The sequence below is a fragment of the Bombus huntii genome, chromosome 1, assembly GCF_024542735.1.
Source record: "Bombus huntii isolate Logan2020A chromosome 1, iyBomHunt1.1, whole genome shotgun sequence".
NCBI lineage: Eukaryota > Metazoa > Arthropoda > Insecta > Hymenoptera > Apidae > Bombus > Bombus huntii.
In genome coordinates, this window is record NC_066238.1 from 11,426,938 (window position 1) to 11,454,123 (window position 27,186).

At 38.2% G+C, this 27,186-nt stretch overlaps 1 protein-coding gene across 2 annotated transcripts in view; it reads left to right on the top strand.

Moving 5' to 3' along the window:
* Nucleotides 1–27,186, top strand: part of LOC126868195 (discoidin domain-containing receptor 2-like) — a 140,775-nt gene that overhangs the window by 51,540 nt on the left and 62,049 nt on the right. For both annotated transcript variants that reach the window (XM_050623427.1, XM_050623437.1), the window contains exon 2: nucleotides 10,917–11,051. In XM_050623427.1, coding sequence (XP_050479384.1) covers nucleotides 10,961–11,051 — 91 coding nt within the window. In that variant the 5' untranslated portion in view covers nucleotides 10,917–10,960. The remainder of the gene's footprint in view (nucleotides 1–10,916; nucleotides 11,052–27,186) is intronic.

Here is a 27,186-nt window from a genome sequence, read left to right on the forward strand (position 1 = left end):
AGAGGATTCGTTGACGGTGGTAACGTTGGCGAGGAAACACGATCCCAACGGCGTGCGAGAAGCGCTCTGGCAAGCTTTGTGGTCCATAAAGAGATCGCATATATACGCGAGCGAGAAGAACAACGCAGTTTGAGAGACATGCAGGCTCCGCGTGTTGAATGGAACGCGTTACACGCTCTTATCACGGCGATATACATACATACGTTCATCAGTATAGGAGAAGGTAGAAAGTGGGCGGATAGGTGATAGAGGCGGAGTAGGAGGAAAATTGTACACGTACACGCAAAACGGCTCCAGGTTAACCGAACAATGTAACGAGTCTCTGTTTCTATTCCCCTGTACGTCCTCGACAATGCCGACAGCGTGAAACGCGCGCCTGCTAGCTGCCAGGGACTTCATTAGCCGCGTTCGCCGCCGCAACGCTGTGTATCGCGTGCCAACCGCGCGTTCATCGCCTAACGAGCATGAACCGATGCATTGTGCGCGAGGAACAGGTTCGATCTTTAATCCGGACGCTCCCGAGAAACCATCGAGGACTCCACGAAATCGTTTCGACTATTCTGTCAGCGAGTATCGAGCGAACGTGCGTTGTTAAAAGCGGCCGATTAGGAAAAAAAATGGGTTCGTTCGTTACCGATGACTCTTTGGATTCTGAAGTTTCTTTAACACACTCGGTATGGCACACAAAATAGAAGGCGGTCCCTGGTGGCTGAAATTGATTTTTCTACAACATGTATCCATTTACTCAAGCATCACCCTCAATAAAACAGAAAATCCCGACGACGCGGACGTTCGGGTTTTCCGAATTGAATGTGTTAATACGATCGGTAATTTTAGTAGCATTTTGCAGTGATGCTTTTCGAAACTAACAGTTGTGTTTCTGAAAAGATGGTAAATATTACACAATAGTCTTTTTCTCGTGTTTCATTCACGAAAAGAAAATTAAAGGATGATTTTCAAAGTATGAAGTAAAGTATTAGCACTTATTGTTAATAAGAAACTGTATATCTTCTTCATCAAAAATGTCTTTAACTTTCTGTATATCAAAGTACGTTTGAACGAAAACGTTCGACATAATTTATCGACATAACACGAATTTATTGACACACACGAAGTTTCCACGCGTGACAGTGAACTTAATATAAATCCCACGCACCCTGCAATTTCACGAACGATAGAACAGAAACGACATAACGCGATCAAACTAATTCGCGACGAGTTCCCAATCACGCTGGAAGAATATTCGAACGATTTCCGCATAAAATCGAAAGATAGGGCCGCATACATGCGTTCGTGACCAGCACGTGTTATTGGCTTGAACATCGACATCAAATATTCAGCGACATTTATGAAAGCTGTGAAAATTTCAACGAAACTTAATCGAGCACGCGTAGAGTCGCGTGCGTGTTATTCCTGCCTTATGAAAAAGCGGAAAAGTCGCGCGAGGCGTGTTACGAGCGATCGAGGAGAAACTGTATGAACGCAATTTCCTATCCCACATTAAACGTTTTCACCGTGAAAACAATCGACGAGCGGTTGCATTATTTCACGCGATAAAAAGCTCATGCAACGTGGCTGCGAGTAACGAGTGGGCCGGTTTTTACGACGCGGAACGACGATAAAAACCATGGAAAACTGCTCGCGAGAAGAGTCCTCGAGACATAACGAGAAACACGAAATCCCACGGCGATTAATTAATTGTGTACGAGACAATGATTCGAGATGGATACGCTTTATTGCGGAGACGAATCCACATTCTGCTTCTTTTCCTCTTGTTTCTATTTTCCACCCTCGATTTCTCCTATTCTTTTTCTCCCTTCTTTTTCTTCGTTTCTTTTTCAACCAGGAAGAAAAAGTCGATCGCCTAGATGCACCGGTGGCTCGGATAAAATAATACGCGCGCTAGCAGCGCGCAACGACCGTGGAAGAGATGCAGCCAGGACTTATCGCTTATCGATACATTTTTTTATAAAGTCGTGAACGCAACGGTGTAATAGGAACTAGATATAATACTTAAACATCGGCAATGTAGTACTTAAACGATACCAAGTTGAAAAAACGAATGCTCCTCCTCTCAACCTGTTCCCTTCAAAGGGACGTCGAAGTTCATGTGGAGAGCAAAACAATCTCTATGTATAATCAGTACACAAATATGTATACACCGAACGTATATACCGAAAGTGGAAGTTCGTTTGGTAATTTCACGAAGAATTTGTATTTAAGTGAGAGTTTCTATTCAGAATTGCTCTCGTGAAACCCGGGCGATTATTACTGTTATATTATCAAAGGTAAACAGCGGCATTCAGTTCGCAAACCGTTCTGCTCTCTGCTCTCCATGACTCTACTCTGTTTCTATTGCCGACATGGCACAAACTAATAAACACGGATAAAGGAGAGAAGAAACAAAAGGAAAGGAAAAAATTGCGCGGAAAATGTCGCACGTATCTCTGCTTCGATACGGCTTTGGTCTGTTTCAACCAAATGATGCCGCGATCCATAGACGTATACACGCAGCGAACACAAGTAGGCGCACGAATGTCTGCTATCGGAGATATCGTTTAACGATAGCGAAACGATACGATCGTAAATCGATAGAAGACTAGAGAGCATCAAACCTGTGTGACACGAACGAAAACCGTCACGCATACCATGAACGGTATGCAAATTTTCAAAAGCACGGCCCGAGGAATTACAGAAATGTACTACGCTAACAGATCTGTAACCCACCAGAGAGAGAGAGAGAGAGGGAGAGAGAGAGGGAGAGAGAGAGGGAGAGAGAGGGAGAGAGAGAGAGAGGGAGAGAGAGAGGGAGAGAGAGAGAAAGATATAGTAAAAAGTGAGCGGTGTGGACGCGTTGATGGGAGAAATGCGACCTGCGAACCCGATGAGATATATGGATAACGCAGGAAAGTTAGCCGAGTGACATTGCGCGTTCTATTAATCTCGCCGAACGATACGCGACCGAGGTGCAAAGACCCAGGGTAATTTTTCAGATTACTGCTTCCTGTATGGCGAGTTAGCTTTAAAAGTGGTGCAAATAGCGGCTGATTATTATACAGTATTTTACAGGGGCCTGGTATTTCTGTTATTGCATGTATTCATTTATACCGCTGTTGAACATTCATTTTTCTGTTATAATAAACTCCAGTTTGCCCATGTTATAATGGTATGTACATATATAGTAATTTATTATTATGAGAATATAAATAATTAATTCTTTCATTATAAGTTGAATTTAATCGTATATTTCATATATTTAGATAAAATATTTCATTAATTTCGTCACTTTTCGCTATACTGTCGACTGTATTATTCATTTTTGGGAACAAGTATGCGTTAAAGTATTCTTATTGTGTCGTTAATGGAAAATTGGAATAGGGACTGTGAAAATTGGGTTGATTTTCGGTTCCCGATCGGAAATAGTCGAAATTATATAAAATTATGTACAAATTATCATGACTCATTATTACAATCTATGATAAGCTATACCATTTCTCACTTTTCTCAATTCTCCTCTAAATTTACATTTTCATCTATGTATTACAACGAAACATAATAACTTATTTTTCATCACACTCAAGATAATTTAATGAAATGAAATTTTAAATAATGAAACTCACACAACAATAACAATACTCTAAATCTTAGAAGCTTCATCTCGTAATTAATCAATATATATATGATACTACCTATGATGCATCACTACACTGTAATATCTCGAATAAATAACATCATAATATTAAACTACATCCTAACTCCGACCACCTCCAAATAGAACCTCTAATATATTAGACACGTCACTCTACCCTTCCTACCCATAACAACCATTTTACACCAATTACCCTCACGTCATCATCCTATCTCTAAATAATTCATGCAACCATAAAACAGTCAGAATTTCAGGCATGCAGTCAGAAGCATGTAGTCTGTGAAAAATATTGCAACATACGTGACTAGGGAAAGGGCAAGTGCTAAATAGATTCCACAAACACGTGGTCGTTATCTCGAAACGATAGACTCGAGAAAGCCGCGGGACACTGCGAAAGGAAATTCCACGAAGGGTTCTGGCGGATTCGCGTGAAACGGAAGGGCGAAATTCTCCCGGCACTCTTATGTGTTGCGATAGCTTAAAACCGCAGGGTACGCGATAATAGGCAACGATAGGTCCACCAGGGTGTAGGCGGTGTTCCACAAGCTATTCAGAACGAAAACTCCTTTGGGAGTACGTCTTACACGCGGACAAGCAACCGCGGCACAGCAGGATACACAGATATCCCGCGATTCCGATTTCTCAATTGTCGAGAACAATATTGCCGCCGAGAATGTATTAACCTTTGCCGAGGGTAATTTGCCCGGGGGCTAGTCTTGGAAAGTCTAGAATTTAACTGTTCGCCAGGCAAACTACTTCGGTGGAAGGTAGCGAACGATAAGAGGAATATTTATCGTCACGTGTTCGTAATATTTGCTACAAGTGGGAGATTCTGCGTTTCTTCTAACGGCTATAAAGTAAATTTTATGTGTATTATTTTTCAATATAAGAAATGTTTTTGTTAATCGTGACATAGGAATTTATTAAATTGTTTGAACTAAGTGCTACTTAGGTAATCGATCGATCAATTAATATTTTGTCTTGAAGTATTTCCAAATATCAAATTTCTTTTTAGTAATAGCTTTCGTAGTTTTTTAATCATTGGAACATAATCTATGTAACATATATGATGAACATATAATACGCTGGAAATATATCGCAAAACCTTCACGATCGAACAAATTTTCGAAGCCTACATTCGAAGCATCATTTTCAATACAAATAATTTACCAAGTAGTGCAAACTCCACGGCTGCTTAATTTCCTCTGCATGAGTCCACAACAACAGGGTGCAATGCACTCCGCAGCAACAGAGTAAAAAAGAAGGTCGAGCCACCGACGGTATAATGGAATTGGTTTCCAAAATTACAAAGAGAGATAAAGTTCGAATCAGCAAACGGTGCGTTTTAATTAACCCAATTTCAAAGGGCCGAGAAACGGTGTTATGTTGTGTTTCAAGTGGCCCTCTCCGACCTGGTCAGTTCGCCGATTTTCATTAACGGGATCTCCGCGTGCGACGAAAATTTCCATGACTGTAAGTACATGTTCGTACGTAACATTCAGACTATAACATTGCAATAGACAAGCGATGATAGTATAAATAGTGCTCTTATAGAAATATATACAATAAGTATTGGCTACAATAAACACACATTGGCAGACCTTTTTATCTATTATAGCTTTTACGTACTAATTAATTAGATCCAAGTATATTAAATTTCGTATCATTCAGTAGAACTCTCGTATTTATAGTCATATTATTAATGATAGGAAATTTAATATATCGTTAGTTAGATGACAAACAGGAAAAATAATAGAAAAATAAATTATTCGTTATCGAACTATTGAATTTAGATTTGGTCTGTCATATTATTCAAAATCTTAGATTAACTTTCATTCACATCATAATTTCAAGCATTCTACTAAAACTCTATATCATTCATACTTTTTTATTTTCCTATCTGTAAAATCCCCTTAACTTCAAAAAACATTCCTACATTACCTAAGGATAAATCAATAATTCCTTTCCCGTCATTTCGTATGCTAACGTATTCTCATATTCGATTTGGTAAAATCTTGCCGCTCGTAAAATCGTCGATGGGGAAACGTTCAATGAGACGTGGTCGTTTTTCGACGATTTTCGAGGGTAAATTTCGAAGGCACGGGTATCTGGCCCGCGATACGAGGTAAGTCTCTGCGCAGGTATCGTCTGGGATCTGTCTTTCGGGATTTCGAGCATTCGACTGACTACAATCCGCAAGTTTCACTGACTCCGGTTCTCGTGGTCCATAAAATCTCGAATGTATTTTGCAACGGCAGCAGAAAGGAATTGACCTCGCACAATCCTCGTCATTACGCTGCAAGTCCTTGGAAACTACTTCCGGATCTCGAAAAATTTCACCGAAACCGTTCTTGTCTTGCCTTTAACGGTGAAACTTCGTCGCGATACGGTGCTCGTTTATGTCTTCTGAGTAACCGTCTTGCCGTTCTTGCAGTCGTTTCTATCTTCAATATTCTTCTCTTATTCTTTTCTCTCTCGCGAGTTGTTGATATAATTGTTGAAAAAATTTTAGGTCGCATAATGACGGAGATAAAAATTAAAGTTCGTACGCAGAAGACTTCCAGGGCGATTAACGCGCGAAACAGAAGAGGAGAAATTAACACGTTAACTACCACGGTAGTCATCGATGACTCACGATTTACTATATTTTTTAGGATAATTAAAATAAGATAAATTTCGTGGACTGAAAAATTTTCAACAATGTGACTGATTTATTGACATTATTAGAGAAGAATGTGCGCAAGTACGATATAATATAATATTTTGCAAAAATTCAACGTTTCCGTATAGTATGTTTCAATCTATTGCGACTCCCAAGGCAAAATATATAAAACTCGCGTAGCAGTTAATGTGCCAAACGATACATTCAAAGTTTAATAGCGATACCGGAGAAATGTCTTGGACGAAGTGAACTGCGTGTACTACGAACTTCGACAATGGATAACGAGCTATTGCAGTCACATCGGACGATCGATACTGCAATGGGCTAGGCTCCTTTACACACGGTCATCGAAATAGGAGATGTACATATATCTCGGCTATCAAATCCATGAAAACGTAATCGATGAATGTCGAGTGCGGTTAATTGTTTGCACGAAAAAAAGGACAACGATGTACACAAATTTTCCCCCGTTGGAAATATCTACGTTTACAATAATTGCAATTAGCCTCATTAATGAGGATATTTGACACAGACACACTAATGTTACGAGAATGGAACCATTTAATTAACAGATAATCTAATATACCGAGTGTGGTAATAAAAGCTTAATAAAAATCACGATGCGTGTCATTTTACTATGATTGTAAATTTCATCGAATACGGTTATCGACTTTTTGAAAATGATGGATTAATTATGTTACGTAAAAGCAGCGAACAACAATCTTTTTATAATATAACGTATAATATAATCCTAATATGACAAAAACAATGTCAAATGCGGAGACATTTGAACTCATGTAATCACATGTTGGTATCCTTAAATCCATACAATATATGTAAATGTCATCTGAACTCGATTGATTCGATGATCATATCGTTGTGAGTATATGACAGACGTGGAACGCTGTAGTCGTATGTATGCGGTAGAAAATTGGTCATTAGCGACATCTCGAATATTAAGTAAATAAAAAGAGTAGTAACTCGTTTCTGAAATACAAGCAAACTTCATTTTGTCAATACCTTTGCATAATGTTTGAGAAACTGTAGACTTAGTTTGGTAGATATATAATAAAAGTTACCACCAACCTAATTTAAGCACGTCGAGTTTAATGAAGTAACCACGATAAAAATTATATTTATACTGCTGCTATAGTGAGTAAAAAACGACGCAAAAGGAAGAAACTCCCGTTACAATATTATCCAACTTGGCAAAAGAAATATTACATGTACAATTCCACAACTAGGTCCATAGATACAGCCATACCTAAGAATGTAGATCCTTAGATGCAATTACAAATGACCTTGGATCCACATAACGGTTAACGAGGTTCCAAGAGTACCGATAGTTTTGGGCAGATATCGGTGGTTCCAGGGTTTCCGAAGGTATTCAGGGTCTCAATGGTTTGCGGTGATCCCGGAGGTTCCAAGAGTTATCGGAATCTAGGTGAGCTATTGATGGTTACCAAGGTTCCTAGAAACATCGATGCTGTCAGAGCATTTTGGCATCTTCAAGGTCTTGAAGGTAGATCTCAACAATTCGGAAGCCTCACAAATTCCCTAGAATTCGGAACAAATCTTTGGAACTTCGTAGAATCTTTGCCACCTCTGAAATATTTTAGGAACTTTTACATCCCTGATCCTCGAGAACAATTCAAAAGTTCGAAAGTACAAATTCAGAAAGTTTTTAGAATTATTAGAACCTTTCGTTTCTCAAGAGTCAAATATTTCAGAATCCCCTAGATTCGCAATATATTGAAACGTTCACTTACATAGGGAACGTAGAAATACCCTGAGACGTTCTGGACCTCCTCAGAACCACTGAGATCCTCGATACTCCTGAGGACGCCTGAAACTTCTGAATTCGTAGAATCTTCCAGAATCTCGTGGAAACCCTTCCGAAACCCTTGATATCCCCGGAAATTCTTGAAACCAGCGGAACCTTTCGGAACACCCAGATCCTCGAGATTCTTGAGACGAGAGTCGGGGATCTCGTTGATAGGCACTATAGATTAAGGTGATTCTTTTATCAAGTACAACGATATCTCGGTTTAGTTGTACCGTATCTTGAAGGTTTAAGGTTTTATGGTCAGGGTGTTATAGATTTAGAGATACTTTTATGGCGAGTCTTTTGTGTTTTGTGACCTTCTTTATCGGGTCTTATGGAATTTAGGACCTATTTCACTGTAGGATTTTAGTTATAGCACGGTGTATAGATTCTATGAATCGTATAATAATTTTTACTGATACGATATATTTTCCTAAAAGTACGTTCTCTTGAGAGACCTTATTTATCAAATTTTTTAAAACTCCAATCACCGGGTCTCACGAATGGCAAAATTTTCAAGAATCAAAATACGCAATACCGCAATACACGTGTTTTACAATTTTTAAATATGAAAGTACGTATACGTTAGAACTTTTCAACATAACAGTACGTGCATTTTAAATCCTTCCATAAAATACCATTTTGCACTTTTCGAATCTTTCGTATCGCGTCGCAGTCGCTAGGATTGCAGCCAAAATATCACGAGCATTCAGGCACAGGCCGACAGAGACTTTGACGCCTTTCGTCTCAATCAATTACATCTCATGCCGTTAATTACGCTTTGTCTAGTTGCTGGGACTGAATCGGGCGAAATTCCGTTCTTTATTTCGCCGATAGACCAACCAGATGGCACGTCGAATAGTAGTTGCGTGACCGTAAGAGCCGTTTCCGACTGCAGTAAAAATGGAGCAAAGCCAAAGGAATGCCTCCCCTTTTCTCTCGTCTCGTTTCCTCTTACTTAGTCTTTCACACGATCTGGCAGAGGAACGCAAAAGTGCAAGGCTGGGCTAATTGAGCAGGGACTCGATTACAAGTCGATATTTCTGTGTTTCTCCAGGCGATACACGTACCACAGGGACTATCAGGGTTGACTGGTTACCTAGTGTCGTGCCAAGCGAAAGGAATACCTGAATCATTCGTGGTTTTACTCGTGAATCGATCAAATCCCCTATTTTTAGGGTTCCTTATTCCCTATCGTTCGATGTTATTACGGAAAAGGTATTGATAAAATCGTACATAAAATATTAAGTTAATGCTACGCAAAAATGTTTACTATTTTTTAATTATTATTTTATTATTTTCGGAAGCCTTAACATCTGTTAAAAAATGATTAAAAGTACGAGATACAATTATATCGAATACCAGGAAAGGTATGAAAGCGTTCTAATAGCTGCGGAGGTTCTTCTCTACTTGTATCTGCGTTACGCGTCTATTCTTTTACTGTACAGTAAGAAAATTGAAAGAAAAGGGTTGGCTTTCCTTTTGATATTTAGTCAACTTAAGTTTCAGACTATGATTTGCGACACGATGTCTTGACAATAAGTTGATATAATAGAAGAGAATATCTTATCAACGAGCGAGATATTAAGACATGGGGAATTATATTACAATAAAACTCGTCTGCAGATAAATAGTTTATTAGAGCTCATTTAATAAGAGTTCACCTATAAATAAGTAGAGTCAGTCTGGAAGAGTACATCTAATTGGGAACTAATTAAAATTTCATTCAAATAAATAGAATTCATATATTCATTATAATCCTTACAAAAGTCAAACTAATTATTCCCATAAAGTATAATGGTTTAGTTTCCGAAGAATTAAACCCTGATTACTTTCGTACCAAAATTGAAAAGTTTTCAGAAGAGGTCGATCTATTTGATTTCCCATATAATTCATATTTATGACGATAGTTGCCAATTTTTGACGGTTTCTACCCCCTGAACGTGTGACCCTGTAAAGATCAATGGTTTTATCGGATCCAAGGACAACGGGGAAACTAAATTGAGAAGGACCGATAACGTTTCGAGAACGCGAACGGATGGCGTGCGTGTCGCGAGGAATAAAAAGGCGAGACGAGATATATCTTGGGAGATTGATGACTGGTACGATCGACGGTGCCTAGATGAATGTTGGTATTTTGTATTGTAATGTATATTGAGCTGCTCGGGCTATTTATTTCCGAAAGATCGGGCTACCTTGGTGCTTTGACGACATGATTTATTATAGTTCCGTGGAAGAAGCTCGATTATCGATAGGCCACTCAGAATTTTAGTATCGCGCTACAACTACCTACTTGGTAGTAATTTTAGTACGATTAATGATATTCCATAATACATTGAAGAATATTTTTGCAGAGATTTCTAATCTGTAATATATTATTGCAGAACAAAGATACTATTATACTATATATTAATAATTTATCATTCAATCTCTACCTTGCGTTTGTATCGATGATTTAAAAGTTTGTAATAATTTAACTACGAAAGTATAGTACTTTGCTTATTCGTTTGAAAATATTTAATCTGTTGCCGTGCATCGTAGAAAGGCACGGATATTTAAAGAATTATCGACTTATTATTTAATTTCCACCTTAGATTATCGTCCCTGACACACATCCGAAGTTTCGTGTTCTAAAAAAGGAAAGAAAGCAAGGTAGAGCAAGTAACATTCAGAAACTTAAGAAAGTAGTCAGGAACTTAAGAAAGTAATTTTACCGGGCGGCGCGGCGCTCGAAAGTATATAAACTTGGGAGTAAATTTTTTGTCTCGATGTGTTTTCAGGCGATTGCCACGAGCTTCCATGAAGACACCACACCTCGGCGACCATGAAGACTGATTGCCTGCCAATAATTGCCAAGTTCTGCGCGCTGCTGACGCTGTTCGGAACCAGCCTCGATGTTCGAGCACTCGATATACGTGAGTAGCCAGACACTTCCTCTTTTTTTATCCCATTCGGCCACCTACTTTTTTTTCTTTCTTCATTCTTTTTATTTCCCAAATTGTCCCTGGATAAATTGCACTCGAGTGCACTTTGCCGACAATTTAATGCACGCTACCATCCGCGATTATTAATTAGATAAATTCCATACGCACACCGGAGAATACTATACCACAGCGATGGTATTCGTCGGTCGTGTTTTATTCAGATTTCAATCATTTCGCTACGCTGTACGTATAGTTGGCAAATTTTAATAGACCATGAATATGAAAGCGACCGTCACATGGATACAAATTTCATTTTAAACGACACGGTTTCTCCTCGCGTTCACAGTGTCGCGAAATACATTATCTTTGACAATATCTATTAAGTGTCGTGAAATTCGATTCCGGGTTTAATTATTATACCAGATTTGGCTAGCCGCGTCTCGCGCGTTCAACCTCCCGTAGCGGCACTGGATTTCATCAATCGCGGAACGCATGATGAAATTCGTGGCTGATCGACAAACGCCAGCGATCGGCCGAAAAATTGTGTACCTTTAGACGAATTCGTTTCCGTTATACTTCTTGCAAACAATTTCATATGTCTTCTGAATGTGCTAGTATAGATCGTTCCTTTTTATTTTCACACTTTTCGCAGCAGTGTCTTTCACTGTCACGCGACTTGGAAGTTGTATTACATTTTTTAAATGTTTCGTTCGATTAATACTATATGATTATATTAGTCTTCGGATTTTAGATTAAAGTAACAACTATAATGAATTATCATTCTTTGCTTCCTGCAAGCAAACAAGATGCTTGTAGTAGAGAATCGAGACATGTCGCTTGTCAATATCTAATTATAAGTTACTTTATCCAGAATTCCATTTGAAAAATAACGTGCGATATTCGGGGCGCCTCTTGTTTTAGTCATTGTATTATTCGTACTTTCTTTTATTCGTTAAATATTTCATTTATATCGCTGATTTACAAAGGCAATTAAATTAGTCAGTAAATTTAATCAATATCGTCCAAGCCAAATATCAGGATGCATTTCAAAAATACATTTTTCTTTCTTCAAACATGCAGAATACCAAAATATGTGAACATTGAAATCAGTTCATAAATTAAACCCGAGCCAAATATCAGAGTATATTGCAATTTATTTCTTCAAAGCTACGGACTACTCTTTTAAAGCTTCGATCGAACATTACTACCTCGTACCATTAATCAACATACTAAAGGATCGGTTTCACAGTTTCTCTCAGCATCAAAATGAACATCAAAGTCGGTACTAAATTAAAATGCTAATCAGAACACAAATATATCAACAAATAATTCTTTCTTAATATAAAATCAAAATACAAGTCAATTTCTTTCGGTGTCAAATAAAAATATCAATCAATTTCTCTTTATATCACATCCAAATATACACCAGTTTCTCATAGGACTGAATCGTTTCAGAATCAAATTCAAATATAAATCAATTTAAACCTTTCAGTGCCAAATCGAATCACAAAAATCAATTTTTATTAATATCGAATTAAAATATAAATAAATTCCTCCTAGTATAGAATCAAAATATTATGTCGTCCGAGTAGTTTCTTTCGTTTTATAAGGAAATAATAGATCCACAACATTTTCCGTTTTTATTATTTTATCGAATTACGTACGATCCATTTTGTTCTATCAAAATAAAGATCACAACGTTCGACAGATTTGGTTTTATGTTTGTATAGAGGTTCATTGTAAAAGACTGGTTTCCTTCAGACTCATCAAGTCAAAACAATTCCAACAAGTCAAAATAGTTCCTATCAATATCGAGTGAAAATACGAGTCAATTTCTCTCAGTATCAAATTAAAATACAAGACAGTATATCTGTCAGTGTTAAGTCCTTTTAGAACCAAGTAAATATGAAAAAACATCAATATCAAAGTCTCTAAAACTTAGATCAGGAAATGGACGTACCAGTTCACGCTTCCGTTGAGGATAGCGAATTTTAGCCAGCGTTGCAACCACGGGAAACTCATTTTATTCGGTTCGAAGGTACCGTGTTCCGGTGTGTTCCTCTTCGCCGATCTGCCCCGTCAAATTTTTCATCGGAAGCAGGTGATCACCGAGTTTTCATTTTCCTCGTCGGCAAAACTCGGTCGGTGGGGGCGCCATCAGTCTGAAGTAATGATTCGCTATTCCGCGCCCGCCCGGGGGATCAATTATTTTGAATCTAATGCGACAGGATAAATTGCATCCCGCGGAAGATTCCAAACTCTCCCTCGTCGTCGTTCCTCGTCTGGTCGTCGTTGTACATCCGATGGCCGAGGATAGGGACCGATTTTACGCCGTGAGGCAGAGACCTGTCTTCGGAAAACAACCTCCTCGTTACCAGGTCCCCCGCATCCCATCCCGTCACTCGACAAATTGCCAATAAGCAAGTTCCATCGATTGCTCTGTCGGCGTTCCATGTATATTAAATGTCCCTGGGTCTCGTTCAGGTTCTACGTTCACCGTTCAAGAACCGTATTCCCGTTCTCCCGAGTTTTTCAAAGAAAGTCGAGCAAGAGAGATGATTTATAGACGTGTAATATGCTGCGCGGCCTCTAAAGTGCCATTTACATGTCGCTCTTTATTGTTCTTGTTAAATTTTAATTCGCTTTTTAATTTATGGGTGTCTAATATTGTTTACAAATCGTAAGTTTAACGTATATCCTCATTCTGGAAATAATCGGGGTATTTATGGAGAATGAAGTAAAGTTATTACGAGAAATTATTACGAAGTTTCTAAGGGATGTAGGAATTATTATCTGTTGTTTGGAAACTTGGATTACAAAGAGAGACTTGTAAGAAAAATGTTTTTCTCAGTTGTGTATTTTATCTTTGATCGCTATTTTACATAATTCTGGTACTCGTATTATTATCTTTCTAGCCCAGAGAATTTTTTGGAGATCAATACATTATTATCCATTCGTTACTTTCTTACATATATCATAAATACGTTTCACAAATGTTTACTGTTCTGTATCGTTATCCTATACCAATACAAAATCCCGATCAATAGATCTTCTTCTTGGAGATCTAAGACAATTGTCATGTTGCTTACGCAAGATCACTGAATATTGTGTTACCTACGAACAGGGATGTATGTTAAATAATTATAAGCCTCTGTTGGAGAGAGTTGTCATCGGAGACAATATCGATTTTTATCAAAAAAGAAAAACTTCGAAAATGTAGACTCCACTTAATCTTCTTCCTTCTTCCATTTCATAAGAATCAAATGAACGCATTGATAGATTTCTGTGATGATATCGCACGTCCGTTAAAACAGGTTCTCTTAAACGGCCACTTAAATTACTTCAAGTAGAATAGTCCGCGTTTAGTCAGACGTATACCAATCGTAATATCTATCACTATGTATAATCTTAAATTCTAATTCCAGTAGACAAATACAAATCGCGGAGATGAAATATTCGTATCATAGTAATCTAAGCCAATCACAATATCCTTCCTCCCTGAGCAAACAATTACCACGATTTAAGACACGGCACGGTGCCCCATGAATCGTCGAGGACGCGTACAAAGTTTCCAAGATTATCGATGTTTTCACAGTGACGCTATAAAGAAGCTCTGTCCGTGTCTCCGCCTCTCATCACATACCTGAAATATCGTTCCTCCCGATATAGGAAAGATCGAAGAAATTCCGTATACGTACGCTCGAACCTTCGAAACTTTTCTTTATCCGTCCCCCATAAAACAGACCTTATACGTGCTCGAAACTCCACATGTATTCCGCTACTGTACGCCCGACTTCCGACTCGCCAAAGTAAATGTCCTGCGCGAACAGAAAAAAAAAGTTTTAACCCCGACCTGGAGAACGTCTCCTCCGATTCTTTCTCCTTTGATTACGAGAATCGAGATCGGTTAGAATTTGCTAAAGTTGTGGATACACGCTGCGTCTCACTACTATGAAGCTCAATCTAAAATTTTAAGGTTCTCGTATGTTATCGGAAGACTGTAGATTTTTGTGCGAATTTATATGTTTACGAATGGAACTGAAGAAATAGAAATTAAATGGAGCTTTGTTTTGTATATTTTTGCGTCCTTAAATTTTCCGTAAACGCATAAAAATCCGCAGCCCAGTTAGAATCAAGAGTGGTAAGAAACCGCTAATGAAAGTTTATCGTAATTTATATCTCGTACTGATGCGGGAATTGAAAATGATAGGACAATTTCATATTAATGTCATGCAGTGCATAAAGAAAGTAAAATAACGTGAAAAAATGCATGAAAAATTTAATAAATTTATCCGTCTAAATTGTGTAATTTAACCGTTGTGCGCCGGAAGGAAAAGAATTAACGATCGAAGAAAAACCGGATGGATCGAAAACAGGAATAGCAGGGATGTATACTGCATGCTATATATCCATGGAATGGTTGCTTGAAATTTTTAAAAGCCTCTTTCCTATGGAGCTCCGCAGGTTGCGTACCTTCCTCTGTTTTGTTATTAATGAGTCGATAAATACGTAAAAGAAACAGAGATAGAGAGAGAGAGAGAGAGAGAGGAACGGTATGATTTCGAAATTAATGTTAGATAAAACGGAAACCACCGTGGAGCGTTTTCAACTTTTTTACCTGGATAATGCTTGAAAGGAATGAAAACCGCAATGGAATATCGGGGCATTGCAACTGTCGCTGGAATTTCCGACGCTTGAAACTTTGACACGAATGTGCTCGTCGTATGGTCGCGAATGAAAGATTAAGAAAAGCGAAACGAAACGACGTCGACTGATGCAAAAGTTGCATAAAGCCTCGCAGTGGCTACAGTGTTTACAAAGAGCACTCGACAATTTTCTTTCTGCAGCGCCATAACTAGAAACGTACAGTGGCTCGCGAAAGTATTTGAACACTGATTATTAGACTGCGAATTTTTATGCTATTTTATATTTTTATGAAGTGAACTAAAGAAACGAAATCTACACGGTAGTTTATCTCTGCCCAAAATAATGACAAGTATCTCACTTTCTATATCTTATATATTTTTCTATATTATATGCATTTCCTGGAGTTTTACATTTTGGAATTTTTTCAAATGGAACCTACCTAACAATTCGTTTTTCCTGCTAAAAATTACGACAAGTGCCCCACTTTGCATATTTTATGTAGTTTTGTATATTATACGCATTCTCTGGGTTTTTGCGCTTTGGAATTTTTGCAAATGGAACCTATATAGTGCATAATTTGTTTCGCCTACTAAAAATTATTTTTATATTTCATTTTGGATATTTCATATACTTTTGTGTATTATATTCATTCTCTGAATGTTTGCACTTCTAAATTTATCATATACGCATACAAATCCGTATTCTACCAATCATAAAAATCTTTCATGTGTCAAAACAGTCGATGTTTCATTCTGTCATCGACCTAGTGAGTTCACCTTTGACCGATCTAATTGCCAGAAGCATAATTGGGAATAAATGATCGAAGGAGATGAAAGAAACAAATGACACTAGTTCGAACGGCAGGATTGGTTGGACTTTCAGGGAAACGGATGGAACGTGTTCCGTTTGTTCGACGCTGTACATGTCTCGCATCGATCACGACTGAGCTTTTTACGCTCTCGTTGCAACGGTGTTTTCTTCTCGTTCGATGCGATTTCGAGCATGTTGTTTACGGCAAGCAACATCGACCTATTTTGATTTTATCGATTTCCGAACGTAAACGCGAAAACGAAGACACTGATTACTCTTCAGAAATCAATAGAGTCAATTGTCCACGACGCACAGCCTCGAAACATTGACGTCAATCAACCGGCTGTTCCCTCAACGAGACCCGTTATCGTCGAGAGGGAAACTAAACTTGTAATCAACCAATGACTTCTTGATTTATTGCGAATATTGCGAATCGTAACATTTATGCATGTAGGGTACTTCGCTGAAGAGTAATTTTGATACAACCGTCAATCAAAATACCAAATTCGAGTTGACGTTAAATCATGATTTATTAAAGTGGGACTTTCTGAAGGGAATTATTTTTTATTTGAGGACTTCATTTATTGTTAACTTGCTTCGTACACGTCTTGATGAATCGAATTGAGTTATTTCTTCAGAGTCATTACAATATACATACTCGTTCATCCATCGATACCTTAATTGGATATCATCGTATTTTTGTAGAGAACAGATGAAAAAAAAATAATTCGAACATATTTGACCTCGTAAATTATGTTCTTCGAGTAATCTTTGATTTGCAAAAAGCGATCATTTGAAACAGTGTTCAAGTTATATTGCAAATACTCAAAGCGACGTGAAAACCAAGAAATCAGGAATTATAATCTGTCTCTCGTACAATGACAATACAGGCTGAATTAACATATTCCATATGATGATACATCAAAGAGAAGGGCGTCAATATTCAACGACGATGTCAGTACGTATAATGCTTTGATTATAGCTATAATGAATATCATTTGTTTCAATATTTTTCAACGATTTATTACATGTTCTAGACACTTTCAAGTAAAAACAAGAAAAATATTATTTCCAATGCTTATCACAGGAAATAATTGTAAAAACTCGCACATCGAACGTGTTAAATGCTATGAATATATTACTGAAACAAATAAGTCAGATCTCTAGATTACTCAATCGGACAAAATACGTCGAAGCATAAAAGTTCCTTACTCTCGACGAATAATAAATTAACCAAATAAATCTCTGAAAATCTCTCTAAAATTATTCTCCACGGTCGCCATGCACGCGTCCGATTTACAACGATAAACATACCAATTCTCGACTTGCTAAAAGCTCCATTCCGCCAATCTGACAAGAGCGGAAACAACACAGGTATCATCAACGTCACATCGTATCCGCTAAAGGTTAGTGCGATTACTCTCCCGTCGCGTTGCTGCAACCGAGTGACGAGTAAACGGAAACGCAAAGGATCGTGTAAAACACGGGAGAAAGAAGGGGACATAAGGACGCGTGAGATGGAGCAGCAAGAAGAAAGAGAGGCTGAGGACTGCAAAGGAAAAGGTCGGAAAGCGGGCGAGTTCATGGCGGACAAACCATTGTTGCAGGCTTTCGCCGGGTGCTAAGGAGTTCTGCTCGAAGCTTCCGTTTCCCTCGTTATGGTAAATGGTCTGTCTTGGTGGTTGAGCAAACAGTGGCACAAAGATAAGTGCAAGCACAGGACGCACTCGGACTACCATCTCGAGACGTTGTCGAGGACTTCTGGTCTTTCTCTTTGTTCCCCTCGTCGTCTCCTTGTCTCTCACTTTCCATGGACCTAACGCTGGTCTCCCGAAAGGTGTCCAGTCGGCTCCGGGTATCTGCTGAAACATGCATAAGGGCGACTATTGTTCAGGAGAAAATGATTACTTTGTGCACACTATACGAACGTATGAGAGATCGTTCTCGTAGTTGTCGTCGTCGTCGTTGTCGTATCGTTGTCCTTGTCGATTTAGGAACCGGAGAATTCCGTAGGAGAACCGCCGTATCGTCGTTAGTTAACTGATTTGAATGACAAAGGACCAGATAGGTGGTTAATGTATCATATTTGAACTGGTGCGACTGGATAGACGACGATGAATGCTACGATACGCAAAGCATTATATGTGAGAAGTTTAACGTGTAACTGCCGGATTCAGGTGATAATCCTTAAACTTGCAGTCATTCTCGTGTCATTGGTTTCCTGTACCTAGAGCGCGTTGCTCGAGCACGGTGGCGAACGTGTTTCGGCTTTTTGTTGCCCCGCGAGTCATCGGTAAGCTTCGTGATGTGGTATGCAGACAAGTGAATTTAATTAACCCTGGAATATTATAGTTGGATTCCTTGCTGGTTTTAGCGACAGCAGAAAGGTGTTATATTACTCGTTTGTTAGTTCACCTGCTATTTATCATGGCTGTTTATTATTTGTATTCCCTCATATTTTCTGGCTTTATGTTTTTTGATATTTCGTGATAATCTTCAGACATGAAAAGATTATTCAGTAGAAGGTTCGAGGTTGTTCAAATCGATTAGTAAAATTGTTATTCGACTATCTGAACTCTATTTTGACTTATGGTATCTTCACAATAGAGATATTTCATTTTTGATATTAACGAGATTCTATATAAATGTACATTACAGTATTAACCGAACCACTTGCAAGATATCAAATATTAATGAACTATTTAGAGTGCAAAATAATTAACTCGAACGAACGTAAACTAAAATGAATAAAATCAAGTAAAATCAACTCCGACGAAGTATTAAACTTTCGAAACTTTTCTGATTAAACCGGGAAATTCAAGAAAATACGATTCCTAAAACAAGAGTTCATACTTCTGTACGATTCGCCTGTAAACGCTTTGGAACCGCAATCTTAGCGAATGGCCGCCTTAAAATTTTCCAATAAAATCACATAAATAAATCATGAAACCGATCGTAAATATCTCATGAAACACTTTATTACGAAATCGCTGGAACGAGGGAAGTGCGAAAAGCTTCTTCGACGGAAGCTGACAAGCACCCTTTTATTATTCTCAACGTCCATTTCCGGACATACGCGTTTGGATTCGTTCTTCAGGTGATCTATACACTTTCATCGGGTCGAAGAGTTCCCATAAATCGAAGGTAGGGACGTTTAATCATGTTGGAAGTTCGGCAACTGGGCCAAATTGCTCAAAGAGGAATATTTCTACGCGTCGTTGGACCTTCCAGATAGTAACAAATTAACCAACTTTCAGTGTATTAGCTGGAAATTATTCGAACTTTGTTCGAACTCCTCTGAAACATTTATCCATTCGATTCTAGTCGATATTTCGTCTTCTGTTACGAATTCGTAAAAAGATACGTCATGCCAATACAGGGTGTTTAAGTAATTAAATATTTCTATTATGTTTATAACATGTGAATTTCCATGCAAATTTTCTATGCTTTTTTTAAATAAATTTATTTCAATTAACTTTTTAGGATATTCAGTAGGTGATAACTTTGGTTTATTCTTGTAGCGTTGAAAGTATTTAAAATTTTATTAATGTTATCGTTATTTAATCTAAATGTTTGAATTACTTATGGTATCGCTAATTATCGATGACTCCGATGACATCGCAAAGCCTCATTAGCGACTACCACAGCAGGCAACGCGTGTATGATATCGGAAAATATTCGAGTCACATAACTATAAATATATTTAGAAATCTGGAATATAATAGGGTGCAGTCGTTAAATAACTTAGAAATAAAGAAACAAGATACAGTCTAAATAATTTCAAATTTGTAAATTCGTAAATTAAATACTGAGAAAAATACATAATCTGTTCAAACTTATTGAACAGATGTAAATAAATTAAAAATTGATTAAACGAAAAACGGATTGATTAAACTAATATTCCCATACGTAAACTACCGTAACAGTATTCTTCTTGGTTAAATATTTTTTGAACGAAGGATCAATAGAAATCAAAAAATAAATTTGTTTGCTAACAAATAAAGCGAAATTTGAGCTTTAAATGATTATCAATTATTTCATGAGGAAATGCATCGAAAGACAACGTCGTTTTTGTTGTACGGAGGACATTTAATACTAAATAAAGCCATCTGAAGTAATCTATACTAACGTGGCGCGATACATAATAGAAGCTATGACTGGAATAATCGGTGAACAGTAGAGGCGAACGTACAAGAATAAATCGAATATGCACGAGGACAAACATTACGGCAATTATAGAGGGTATTGTGCACGTGTTTGCGCAAAACAATAGAGGACAATGTTACAATTTATTCCGTGTCTATTCCCAGCGTCGCATTCGATTAAGCTTCAAGCTTTTCTTTCATTCGTCGATCACTGAAATTCAACCATGCTCCTCGTCAGAACTTCGTCGACTTAAGTAAAATTCCTCGCTGTTCCTCCCTATTATCGCTTTTTCTTCTCGTTCTCTCTTTCTTTCTTTTTTCTATCAGATCTTCCATTTTCTATCGGAGAACTTTTGATAGAAACGTCCAACCTCCTCGATCTTGAATGCAGAAGAGTTCCGTGCGATCTGATGTTCCAATCTGAGTTTCCGAATCAGGTGTCGAGCGCAGGCTTTGGAAAATAGCAATTTTGGAGATGCGTATACTCTCAGAGATATCAGTAGTGTTCGTTGTTTATGAAAGAAAATATGCTTGTGTTCTATCGTCTTTGCACAAGAATAACAGCACTCCAGAATTCGGGAAAGAGGGGATTGAGAAAGAGCGTTCAGAAGGGTTGTCTCCAGCAAGAGTTTTCTATCATTTTCTCTGGAGTTATTTACAGTGGATACGAGTGGAGAAAAATACTTTTCGAAAACAAAAACAAAGATTATTCATCGTCGTGTGATATATAAAAATTTCTTGAAAAAGCTTGTTCGATACGACAAGGAAATTTATTTAATTGTATCGAAATCAATATCTATTTTATATAGAGATACATACATAAAAATTTCTTAAACCAGAATATACGGTATCAGAAGAAGATTTCAATTAATTATATTACAGTAAATATTTATCTTTTACGACACTACCTGTAACTTCTATGATACTGGAGGAAGATTAAATTAATTAGAATCAGTACTTACTTTTTACAATAGTACATAAAATTTTGTTAAAATATCTTTCGTAATATCAGAAGAAAATTTAATTAATTAGGTATACGAGAAACCATATTTATTTCTTACAGCACTAGATTCATAAAAATTTATTAAATCAACTACTACGATACTTGAAGAAGATTCTAGTAATTATACTTCATATTTTCACAACAGTATACACACACAAACAATTTCTAAAGTAACTTTCACGATTCCGGAAAAGCATTCAATTAAGTCTATTAAAATCAGTCTATACATGAACTGTTCGAAAACCACATTGATTAACTTGATAAATTGAAGAGTGCAGGTGTGTGATGGTGTTGCAAATTCTGTTCCTAAAATTTACCTTAGAACATTTACCTATTATTTATGTTATCTTCTTGTGATAAATAAATGTGTAGAACTTGTTTCTTGAGAATCAAATATCGTAATAAAATTAAGAATTTGAGAGAAAGTAAACTGGGTCAGTTTCGCTTCTGAGAGGCTTCGTTTAGCGCTCAGTTACGTTTTAAGAAAATTTGTACTTATTCGCTATGTTAAACAATGCCAATCATTTGTAAATCCATAAAAGAATCGACATCGTGGTACATCATTCGAAAGAGTAGAGTGGATGAGTCCACGGCTGTCCGAACGAGAGGTTATTCCCTTTCTACCGGGGCGTTTCTTCTCAGCCGACTGAATCGACCGTCCGTGACGAAAAGCTTCCCGGCTTTTCGCGGATTTGAAATGCAGAGCAGTTTCCCTCGACTATAGAAAGCTAGGCCGAGCTGGAGACGTCATCTTGTCCGATCCAAAGTCGTGTCGTCGGTTAATCTTCGATTCTCATCTTATTCCTTGGGCGTGAAAGAAACTTCCTTCTACCCGACGATGCCCGATCTTTCCGCAGGGCGAGTCTTATTTTCTTTTTTTCTTCTTCTTCTCTCTCTCTCTCTCTCTCTCTCTCTCTCTCTCTCTCGCCTATTAAACTTTCCCCCTGATGTAATACCTCGAGCAAGCGGTTTATTTGAAATGAAGATCACGCCCGAAGCGATCAGTGTAGGTTAAAGTGATACGATCTGATTTGTACTTCGATAATTCCTGCTTCCTTTGATCGTAGGGAAACTTGCATTTCGAAATTCACACTCAGCGAGCTTACATTCCTATGTGGTATTGCCTTCCCCGATTTTATTAATCGCGATAAAATTTGTCAAATATTTCACATCATATCATTTCTCGAAATCTATTGAACTTTGATTCGTTATAATATATGTTAATACCTACGTCTACTATGATTGCGAGGCTAAGATACAACATCGAAGACTTCACAATCAAGCTTGAAGAGTTTTATACGAATGTAACACAATTTATGCTAACTAGAAAGCGATTAGCATATTCTAAAGAATTCTGGATCATCGTATGTTAATCTTATTACTCTTACACAACCCAAAACCATATTCGATTTCACATATTCTTTCGTGACTCAAAGCCTATATTTCAGCCCACATGTTCCACCCTTGGGGATGGATTTAGATCCGCTATAATTCCGCATGACTTGGCACTTCGGTATCCTTCGTAAACTTCATTTAAAAACTCTGACCCAAGACCTCGATAGAAGAGATTTCAAAGATCTGTCTCGATATTACTCTTCCCTTGTCACTCGCAAAACAAAAAAGAAAACCACAGAAGGAAAAAACGATCGACCCCATTCGGAGCGTACGAACGATCGAAAGTACCGGTTACCAGCTAAACCAAGCGACGTCGTTGGTCGCTCCGGGGTCCTCCCAGGTCATCTTCTCGCGCCGTGCCCGGTATCGCGGCTTAATCTTCGATTCTTATCTGCCGGAAGGCTCGAAGAAGCCGCCTAGTTCGCAACGGTCCATTGTCTTCTCTGTCAGCATCTTTCTTTTGGTTTGCTTTCCCTCCCTACTGTCTTTTCTCTTACGGTTACAGCGAGCAGGTACGCGGCGCTTGCAGCTCGGTAACCTCTTAACGTGACCGAGGAAAAAGGGTTTATACCCTCGTAGAGTCAGAAGAAGGACGGAGAAGGGGTAAAGTGTAAAAGGGCGTCGCGTTGGATGGAGGACAGAGGCGGGCGATGAAACGAAGAGGAGGCCGCTGAAAACCATCTTCCGGATAACCGTATTACCCGCTGGCATTGTCTACGGCCAGCCAATTCGAAGTAATGAGACACAGTCGGTTGCAGAGAACAATCGGGCTTCCACCAGCGTGCAGGAGCCACGACGTGCCTTCCTACTTTCTCGCCCGCTATCTCTCCGCTCTGCGCTCGTCAACCATCTCTTCTCTCCTTAAACTTCCTCTTCCCTTCGTCTGTTCCATTCCGTCTTTCTTCCTGCGTGTCTTCTCCCGGCTACCTTACCCTTCGGCTTTATAAGGAGCACGTCAATTCTACGACGCGTAGTGCACACTAATGTAAGTCTCATCTTATTGCATTCTATTCCGTCCTCGTTTTCCTCTTTGTATCCCAGCTCCTTCTTCCGTTTTATCCTGTGTCTTCCGCTTCGTTTCGTTCTCCGCGCTTCTCCTATCTTCCTCTGTCGTTTTCATCGGCTTTTGTGTTTCGTTTCTCTCCTTCGGCCATTTCCGCGCGTTTTCCTTTTTCTTTTCTAAGGACGAGCGTTGATATTATATGTCGGCGAACAATCGCCTTGTAAACAATAGCGCATCTTTGGGACTTGAAAAGGAATCAGCGGTGACTAATGAGCGTAAACGCGAGCAGGGTCTTGGGAGACACGAAACGCTCGCGACAGTATTGTTCTTTAAAGTTTTCGGGAATGGAGCTTGGGATGGCTGCGGCATTTATACGGCAGTATGAAAGGAGAGCGAACGGTGTGAAGTCGTGTATTTAGAAGCGGATGGTACGTGTTTCGATGGAAAGTTATTAGGGTTCAGGTTTTTGGAAGCTGATTCGTGATCCTTACTTTCATTCGGAGAATTGCGGAGACCGGTGCAGCTTGCTTCTTGAAACACGTGGGCGTAACTCCGGGCATCAATTGGGAACGTAAAAGGAACGAGGGAAGTTGGTGAAAATATCTGTCCTATTTGATCTACGTTCCAAGTTACAGAGGTTTTTTATTCTGGTAAACCTTGTTTATAGCTGATCTACTGTAATTCATTTCACTCAGCTATAGATAGTCGTAAAAGAAATTTCATGTACTAAATATAAATGTGTATTTTATATTCGTGTAAATTCCATGTAAATTCTTTATTTCTTACAATAACAGGAATATAGCAATAAGTGTCGACATTTCATTTCTGCAATTATCAAAAAACATGCAGATGCTTTCACCAAAATTAATTCTGACTTTTATTGAAACAGAGACAAATACGCTTATTTATCTACGACATACCACTCTAATTATATTGTTCCGCATGTAGCATTTTAGATACAGGTCGGTTTTAATATTAATGAAGTACAAGTACAAAGTCAGGATAGATAAATGACGTCGCAGTACAGGCCAAGAATAGATAAACGTTAGTATTATTTCCTGTGCGAATAAAATTAAGGTTTAATTTTCATCCCGCTAATGAATTAAAATTTAATTTGTCGGATAAATATAATATATACACGTATGATAGAACGCCAATATTAAGTTATATTTATAGAATTTCGAAATCTACCACTGTTATGTATAGATCGAATCTGAAATTAATTTATTATCAAATTTATTCTAAAAATGAAAGGCTACTTTAGTAAACTTATCCGATATTAATATACAGCGTCAGTTACCATTATTTTCACTCCGTATTTCTCTTCTTATCTCTTATTAATATTTTGAGGCAACTTTCAAAGGACGCATCAAATATCTCCACCAAGAAATTAACAGAAAAGATAAATTCTGTTGCAACATTCCATTATGTTCACGTCTCTGTTCTCATTGGCTCGTGAAACGCGCGTCAAGTTCGCCTCTCGTCTCTCGCGTCGAGCCTCGTCATATCACGTCCTCTTCTTTTGCTCGACGCTCCTCTAGAATATTCATCTTCGCCGTCGTGCGTATACCGAGCTGGGATGCATACGATGTCACGTGTACGTGCTGTCATCTAGGTACACCAGGCCCCGTCATAGTGTAAACAATGAAGCAACACCAGGAAATACGCAGAAGCGATGGAAAGTTCCACGAAAACGACGATCCAATAGTCGTATACCTTCGTCGAGTTTCAGGAAAATCTGGAACCCTTTGCGTGAAGGGAGCAACGTTAATCGCCGTTTACATGTAAGAATTTTGCTTGAACATGGTTAAGACTTCGTTATACGGTAGCAGTCACGCAATTCAGCTGTAATCGTATCTCTTGTTTGGCGCAAGATAAAAGAGTGTCAGCGGAGAATGTCGAGTGATATGGTTAAGTCGGCCCGTCATTCCTCGAGACGTTTTACAAAGCCAGGAGAGAGAACGAAGGAAAAATGGTTAGGGAGAAGACGAATCTGAAAATTTGTAGAGAATGGTTATGACAGGATCAACTTACTAAATAAACCCCGATGAGTGAATTTGCGTAGGATTTATATGGGTTTAATATACTATACACGGTCTTCCACTGTTAAGAGTGGTGAATTTTCTCTACGAATGAGATAAATAGAGGAAACGATATACGAGATTTATTTATTCAGAAGACTCTTTTATAAATTTCCAAATTTTCATTACTGCATATATGGCAATGTCTTTTAATATTTACGATCATACAGATTTTCCAATTAAACTCTGTCTTCATCCAAAATATTCTGAAATTAATAATTTCGTCACTTGTATACAATTTTCCTTTAAATTCCTCACATATACATCAATACTAATATTTAAAGGGATATATAATTCTTTAACTTTATCCATAATTTTGTCAAATTAGATATTATATATATTTTGTACCATTTTTCCTCTGAGCACTTCGTATCTAATGTCACATTTATACACAAATTGGGAAGATACTCTATACGTACAGGAATCTTTGTTTCCCAAAAGTTGACACGAACAGCAGTCTCCTGCTGTTTCCTTGTTCAGTACCTTTGCTAAAAATTCAAGAAGGAAGGGGGAAAAAAGAAAAAGGAGATTCCAACCCGATATTATCGATCGAAGCTTTTACATTCGAAAGCCAGCCCCGGAATGGCGTTTCCTGTCACTTTGTTCATCCGCTCCTTCCAACTTCGTAATCAACGCAGCGATGCCTATTAGTCGTCAGACCAGCGTGTCCTCTCTCACCAACCATTATTATCCTGACTACTGATTTCACCTGCAGCTACGCGGTTCTAATTAAAGTGCCTGAAGTCTGTCACTCCACAGATGACAGTGCTTTCAATGTCATCGGGAGTCTTCCTGTCTGACGGTGGCTAGAATATTGAAAGCGATACCATAGTCGCTGGAAACCTGGGCAAGGGACCAGGAAACTGTTTCCGTATCACGTTACGGCTTTATTAGCGACATAATATTCGTCTCGGCCGAAGATAATGAGACGAAACGTCGCAGGGTGATGGTTAGTAGTAACATTCATTGACAACTAGAATGTCACTTCATTTTACAGATTTTCTTCCAATAAATGTTTTTATTCATAATTAGGATTCTTATT